The 8,341-nt window shown below is 33.6% G+C and overlaps 1 protein-coding gene across 1 annotated transcript in view; it reads right to left on the bottom strand.

Annotated features, from left to right (window-relative positions):
* Positions 1-8,341, bottom strand: part of LOC107732750 (protein transport protein Sec31A-like) — a 45,219-nt gene that overhangs the window by 11,479 nt on the left and 25,399 nt on the right. The window contains exons 10-16 of the mRNA XM_016544169.1: positions 7,355-7,429; positions 2,309-2,395; positions 2,112-2,223; positions 1,841-2,039; positions 1,353-1,434; positions 1,099-1,272; positions 425-448 (exon numbers count right to left, since the gene is read on the bottom strand). Of these exons, the coding sequence (XP_016399655.1) occupies positions 425-448; positions 1,099-1,272; positions 1,353-1,434; positions 1,841-2,039; positions 2,112-2,223; positions 2,309-2,395; positions 7,355-7,429 (753 nt within the window). The remainder of the gene's footprint in view (positions 1-424; positions 449-1,098; positions 1,273-1,352; positions 1,435-1,840; positions 2,040-2,111; positions 2,224-2,308; positions 2,396-7,354; positions 7,430-8,341) is intronic.

Genomic DNA, 8,341 nt, shown 5'->3' with positions numbered 1-8,341 from the left:
TTAACTTAAACAAATAAATTATTATAGCAATATTGCATTGTAATAATAATAATAATAATCATCATTATTTAATTATTTAAATATTTTTATTTTATTAAATCATAAAAATTTAAATAGCAATAATTCTACTATACTGTATTATAGAGTTATAATAATTAAATTATAGCTTAATTAGGTTTAATTAAATGATAACAAATCAATAAAGAAATTTATTACTATTGCAATAATAATATTGCACCGTAAAATAAAAATTAGTATTTAAAAATTAATTAATCTTCATTTTATTAAATAATAAAAAATAAAATAGCAATAATTCTATTGTACCGTAAAATAAAAACTAAGCATTTAATTACAATAAAAATAAAACACACTCACACTCACACTCACTCTCACTCTCACTCTCACTCACACACGTGCGTCTCACCAGTGTGTGTGCTGCAGGAGTGTGTGTGTGTGTGTGAGCTGCGTCTTAATTCTACTATACTGTATTATAGAGTTATAATAATTAAATTATAGCTTAATTAGGTTTAATTAAATGATAACAAATCAATAAAGAAATTTATTACTATTGCAATAATAATATTGCACCGTAAAATAAAAATTAGTATTTAAAAATTAATTAATCTTCATTTTATTAAATAATAAAAAATAAAATAGCAATAATTCTATTGTACCGTAAAATAAAAACTAAGCATTTAATTACAATAAAAATAAAATAAAATTTAAATTAATAATAATAATAATAATTTTACTCAAGAATAAAAAAATAACAATACTAATTTATTTTGGTGAAAAAAACAAACCAAATTCTATTGTGGACAACAGTTGCTTTATAAGTGCTTCTTCCCATTACATGTTTCTAAGGATGGATGACGCATGTTGCTTTCCCAAATGCACGTTATAAGAAGCTCACATGTAAATCTGCATTGTTAATATGTGACCCTGGACCACAAAACCAGTCATAAAGATTTATACATCATCCGAAAGCTGAATAAATAAGCTTTCCATTGATGTATGGTTTGTTAGGATAGGACACTATTTGGCTGAGATACAACTATTTGAAAATCTGGAATCTGAGGGTGCAAAAAAATTGTGCACCTGGTCTGGGCTGTCAGGCAGGTAGCGGAGCGCTGAACTCAAGCTGCCCTGTGATGCCAGGATGCTGGAGTACTGGATGAGCTTCTCGGTCAGCGCTGAGCTCTGAACACAAACCTCGCCGCTACGCAGACGCTCGATCGACTTCCGCAGGATCATCACCTTCTCCACCAGATCCTGCAGACGCACGTGAACACAGACGTCAGTGCACGACAGCATTCACTCAATATAAGCGTGAAAGAGTGCGTGTGTGTGACCTCCAGCGCCAGCGGAGAAGAACAGTCTCTCTGTGACGTCCAGCACTCCACCAGACGCTCGATGTTCCCCGAGCAGATGAAGCTAACAACAATAACTTCATAATATAACAAATGTTTTATAATATATATTATAATATAACAAGTATATAAATATAATTTTTGAAGTAGTAGTAGTATTCTAATTGTTATTATTATTAGTCATTTTAATATTATATTCAATAATAATAATAATAATAACATAAGACTAACTAGACTAATAAGAACAAATAATACTTTTAAAATTATTATTGTTATAAAAAGTCATATTTTTATTATTAATATTAAAAATATTTTAATAAGACAACAACTACTACTACAACTAATAATAATAATAATAATAATAAATAAATAGAAAACAATTAAATAACACTTGCAGTGGAGATGGAAGTGAATACTGATAAAGTTTGCGCGAATGAATCTGAAACGAAAATGACATCATGCACAGATGCTAATGATCATAAGTGGTTACCATGGAGACGCTGTTGGTCTGTTGGTGGAGGTAGCGTTGCTGGGTCTTCTTCAGTAGCTCCTCCCCTCCGCTGATTGACAGGAGGATGGCTTCGGCGAAACGGCCGTCGTTCAAGCACAGATCCACCGCAGCCTCGAAGTTCCCCACCAACAGAGCCTGACTGATCAGACCGTCCGTATCTGCTCAACACAGCACCACATTCATATCTAAACATCAATATCATAACATGCGTGTCATTCAGAGACGCTCACCTGAGGACACGGGGATCTGGAAGGGCGCTCGGTCTTTCTCTTTCTTTGGTAGCTGACTGAAGAAATCAGACGGAGACTCACGGCCGGACAAACCGTCTGACTCATCTGCTCTCTGATTGGACGATTCAACATCAGATACAGTACAACATGAGATTTCTAGCATTCATGCATTGATTTAAAGCGCAGCTGACACACACCTGATCAGAAAGCGTCTGCATCTTCTCAGCCAGATCATTCACGTCTAAACCGTTCGGATGAAGCTTCCTCCCCAAACACGCTGAGATCTGCAGAAATAGAGGCTAGAATTAGAGCTTCACTCAAAAATTATGGGTCTGTTTCTCTCATAGGGGTGTAAGAAAATATCGATACACATGAGTATCGTGATATTTTGTTTGGCGATACTGTATCGATTCACAAAAATGCAATAAAGATTCATGGCCATTGTTTCGTTTTGAGTTTATATCCCGATCGCTAGATAGCACTCTTCTTACCTCCGAACTTAAACAGTGGCAAAATGTTTTTAATGTTTTAAGAAATATCCCAATGTATCGTCTTGCTTACAGTATCGCAATATATCGCAACATATCGTATCGCAACCCCTGTATCGTCATTCGTATCGTATCGCCAGATTTTTGCCGATACACAGCCCTATTCTCTCACATAATCAGCATCATCAGGAAAAAAAATAGACGAAGACTAATTATAATAATGATAATTTAAAGAATATTGTGACTAATAATAAAAATAATAATAATTACTGATAATAACTAAGACTAATAAAAAATTAAAATAATACTAATAATTTTTATTAGTAATTTAATATTTCATAATAATACATAATAGAATTTAATAATAATAATATGAGGTGGGGTAAGAGGTGTCAGTGGGTAAATCTAGAAAATGGCATATTTTGTCTTGCATTTAGAACAAATGTCTTATTTTATAGGACAACTTCTGCCCATAGGTGGCACAGTTTACCCCGCTCTCATCTAATATAATGACTAGTGAATGAATCCGAATGTTGACAGTGCTGTAGTTTGATGCGATACCTTCCTCTGCAGCTCGTCTTTACTGAAGCCCAGCAGCCGCAGAAACTTCACACGCGCTTCATCTTCAAAGTTCACCTGTTAAAAACACCACAGAACAGTCATGCATTTCACCTTAAACTGATTCATGCATCAGTTCTCTGTGGATTTTAGCATGAATATGACAGCTTAAAGATGATCTATATTCTCTATTCCGGTGCTTGCAACAGCAAAGTCATGGGTTCGATTCCCAGGGAACGCATGAACTCAATTTTTTTTAAAGTCTGATTTTCGGTCTAATCAAATGCTCTCTTGAATCCGAAATAAAACAATTCTTAAGCAGTTATTAACAACAGAGAAGCTTTAAGGGCTTCCTGCAGTTTTCATCAAATAAATAAAAGCTTAGATAATTAGTATTGTAATGTAAAATGTAATTATTATTATATAATTTTTCTTAAAAACTTGATTTTTTTTATTTTACAGTGAAAGTATTTTTTATTTACTATTTTTTTATATTTTATTTAGCAATAATAATTATTGCAATTATTATTATTATTAAAAACAACAACATATTGGCCAAAATATACAGCTCTACAAATGAGTTTTTTTAATCACATTTTATAATTTTATCATAATTTTTTTATCAGAAAAATCACAAATAGATTTCAAATCGTGCAGCCCTACCCAACATTATAAAAGGTGCTAAATCTGTATCTGAAATAGATAATTTTGCTCAATTTTTTCAGACATCATATCTTTTTTTCAAAACATTTTGCATCTCAAGCAAATCCATCCTGATTTAAGGAGACTTATATTAAAAAGACAAAAAGATAGATACGAGATATTCATGTTTTGAAGTGCGTGCAACATTTATTTGCCATGCCTTTATGAATTTTAGACTTCTGGCTCTGATTTAAGATTCTTTCTAGGCCTTCATAGAGTGAATTAAGACTTTTTAAGACCTCCTGAAACAGTATTGGAATGTAGTGCACTACAGTGATTTAAGACACTGTGTTAACTATGCTTTTCATCAGGTTGAATGAAGCCGGGTTTTGTGGCATCTCAGTTTGTGTTTCGCAGAAGAAAGTAAATAATAGGGCTGGGACAATAAATCGATGCATCGCGAATCGAGAAATGATTCTGCATCGATTCTGAGATTTTCCGAAGGCATCGTGATTCTCTCTTGAATCGATTCTGAGCTTAGTTTTTAACAGCAGATGGCACTGTGTGCTTTTAGCCGTATTCTGCTTGCTTCCAGTTCCTTACACACGCACCATTTGAACCAAAAATAATCATTCATAAAGTGCGAAAAGTTTGAAGCGAATCACAAGGATGTTCACAGTGGGCTGTGTTTACATTAATCTTGCATCATAAAGCATAAAAGCCTATGTGCAAGTACATTTAACCACTTACATTACTCAGCCGAACGCACACACGCTCTTATTCGTGAGCATTTGAGTGTGCGGTTAAAAACTAACCTAGAGCGCCATCTGCTGTTAAAACTAAGCTCAGAATCGATTCCAGAGAGAATCACGATGTATTCAGAAAATCTCAGAATCAATCCAAGAATCGCGATGCATCGATTTATTGTCTCAGCCCTAAAACAGAACATTTTTAAATAAAATGTACTTACAAGAGATCTTATAACATACTATCATCATAAACTCTTCATATTTGCAATCTCAATACATATTTCAAGCCATGTTGACCAGATATTCTAAGGTATCTAGTCTACAGAAGGTCACCATGGTGGTACAAAATTACTAAAACTTTAAAATTAAAATGAAAACTGAAATTATTAAAATAAAAACTAATTCAAAATATGAATACATTTATATTAGTATATTAATGAAACTAATATGAAACATTGTCATAATTAACCCTTCGAATTTAAAATCTGATTACAAATTTCAAGCCACGTTGACCAGATATTCTGATATGTCTACAGAAGGTCACCATGGCAGTACACAATTACGAAAACTTTAACTAAAATTAAAATGAAAACGTCTTGGGTTACTCAAGTAACCCACGCTCTCTGAATAGGGAACGAGAGGCATGACGAATCGGATATCGTCCTCTTTTGGAAGACCAAAGTAGCTTCGCTTTCACAACGAAGCACACAGCGTCTTCACGACATGGCTGCAGCGTCAACAATACTACAGCGAGAATAAAAGTTACGTCTTCTTTCTTTGCGTGAACATTTGGGCGGTGTTATGCAAATCTTCCCACATAGTGAGGTAGATATGTGGGGGCGTGTTCGAACGAGCCGTTTTAGGTAGGTGTGGCTGACTCTTAACTTTTATAAAGAATATCTCTTTGGATTTGAGACTTTAGTCTTTGCAACTTTACAGATCTTCTTTATGCACCAAGAGCTTGTAACACTCCAAAGAGAAAGGAAAAAATGAAATTGCATCATATGACCCCTTTAAAATAATAATAAAAATAATAAGACTAAACATTAAAATAATTAATTATTATTTAATAACTCTAACACTAACCCTAACACAATATTTTAATAAGAATAATGACTAAAAAAGAATTAATAAATATTATTAGTTAATATTATAAGCATTATTGTTATTTTTATTATTATTACTGTTGTTTTTGTTGTTATTATTAGTAGTAGTAGTGTTCTTATCTTATTATCGTTATTATTAGTTGTCTAATTTTAAATTATTTCTGTTATTATTAGTCGTAAAACTTGGAATATAGTGCATAAACAACTGTTATGACTGTTATGGCCATTTTTTGTCAGTATGGGAGCGTAATATCTCCTGGTCACTGAAAAACACATGATTTTCATGATTTTCATGGCAAAACATCTGAAAAGTAATGAGGTGGGGTAAGAGGTGTCAGTGGGTAAATCTAGAAAATGGCATATTTTGTCTTGCATTTAGAACAAATGTCTTATTTTATAGGACAACTTCTGCCCATAGGTGGCACAGTTTACCCCGCTCTCATCTAATATAATGACTAGTGAATGAATCCGAATGTTGACAGTGCTGTAGTTTGATGCGATACCTTCCTCTGCAGCTCGTCTTTACTGAAGCCCAGCAGCCGCAGAAACTTCACACGCGCTTCATCTTCAAAGTTCACCTGTTAAAAACACCACAGAACAGTCATGCATTTCACCTCAAACTGATTCATGCATCAGTTCTCTGTGGATTTTAGCATGAATATGACAGCTTAAAGATGATCTATATTCTCTATTCCGGTGCTTGCAACAGCAAAGTCATGGGTTCGATTCCCAGGGAACACATGAACTCAATTTTTTTAAAGACATCATTCTGTCTGATTTTCGGTCTAATCAAATGCTCTCTTGAATCCGAAATAAAACAATTCTTAAGCAGTTATTAACAACAGAGAAGCTTTAAGGGCTTCCTGCAGTTTTCATCAAATAAATAAAAGCTTAGATAATTAGTATTGTAATGTAAAATGTAATTATTATTATATAATTTTTCTTAAAAACTTGATTTTTTTTATTTTACAGTGAAAGTATTTTTTATTTACTATTTTTTTATATTTTATTTAGCAATAATAATTATTGCAATTATTATTATTATTAAAAACAACAACATATTAGCCAAAATGTACAGCTCTACAAATGAGTTTTTTAATCACATTTTAATATCAAAATTTTTAATAAGACTAAACATTAAAATAATTAATTATTATTTAATAACTCTAACACTAACCCTAACACAATATTTTAATAAGAATAATGACTAAAAAAGAATTAATAAATATTATTAGTTAATATTATAAGCATTATTGTTATTTTTATTATTATTACTGTTGTTTTTGTTGTTATTATTAGTAGTAGTAGTGTTCTTATCTTATTATCGTTATTATTAGTTGTCTAATTTTAAATTATTTCTGTTATTATTAGTCGTAAAACTTGGAATATAGTGCATAAGTCATATGAACAACTGTTATGGCCATTTTTTGTCAGTATGGGAGCGTAATATCTCCTGGTCACTGAAAAACATGCATTATTCATGATTTTCATGGCAAAACATCTGAAAAGTAATGAGGTGGGGTAAGAGGTGTCAGTGGGTAAATCTAGAAAATGGCATATTTTGTCTTGCATTTAGAACAAATGTCTTATTTTATAGGACAACTTCTGCCCATAGGTGGCACAGTTTACCCCGCTCTCATCTAATATAATGACTAGTGAATGAATCCGAATGTTGACAGTGCTGTAGTTTGATGCGATACCTTCCTCTGCAGCTCGTCTTTACTGAAGCCCAGCAGCCGCAGAAACTTCACACGCGCTTCATCTTCAAAGTTCACCTGTTAAAAACACCACAGAACAGTCATGCATTTCACCTCAAACTGATTCATGCATCAGTTCTCTGTGGATTTTAGCATGAATATGACAGCTTAAAGATGATCTATATTCTCTATTCCGGTGCTTGCAACAGCAAAGTCATGGGTTCGATTCCCAGGGAACACATGAACTCAATTTTTTTAAAGACATCATTCTAGCCATACAATGTATTGTTGGCTATTGCTACAAATATACCCCAGCGACTTAACACTGCTTTTGTGCTGCAGGGTCCAGGTCACATGTGGAGTTGTAGTTGTGTGTAAATGTTTGTACCATGAGGAACCTCCATATGTCCTGCTCGGCGTCCAACGGGGCGCTGCTGATCTTGCCGTGGCAGTAGCTGCTGAAGGATCCTGACTGCAGAGCGGCCTGCAGCTCGTCCGAGCGCTGGAGGAACTCCGTCTCTGTGGTCACCTGACTCACATGCACCTGTCGCCGGATTGGCTGCTGCTGCTGCGGAGCCACATTAGGGCTCTCAAACGTCACCAGCTTCCCTCCGAACTAGAGGAGACAGAAGCAAGCACAGACTCACAGGAAGCTCAACACATTAATTTTGTCAGCTACTTATTTTTTTTTTTTTATTTAGTATTAGTGTTAGTCTGGTGTCAAATGTAACTTTTATTTTTTTATCATATTTGTGACCCTGGAGCACAAAAGCAGTGTTAAGTCGCTGGGGTATATTTGTAGCAATAGCCAACAATACATTGTATGGGTCAGAATTATCAATTTTTCTTTTATGCCAAAATCATTAGGATATTAAGTAAACATCATGTTCCATGAAGATATTTTGTACATTTCCTACCGTAAATATATCAAAACGTAATTTTTGATTAGTAATATGCATTACTAAGAACTTCATTTGAACAACTTTAAAG

Source organism: Sinocyclocheilus rhinocerous, unplaced genomic scaffold (assembly GCF_001515625.1).
Source record: "Sinocyclocheilus rhinocerous isolate Xijiao unplaced genomic scaffold, SAMN03320098_v1.1 scaffold159, whole genome shotgun sequence".
Lineage (NCBI taxonomy): Eukaryota > Metazoa > Chordata > Actinopteri > Cypriniformes > Cyprinidae > Sinocyclocheilus > Sinocyclocheilus rhinocerous.
The sequence above is the reverse complement of the archived record's forward strand: the minus strand, read 5'-3'. Positions and strand labels throughout refer to the sequence as shown.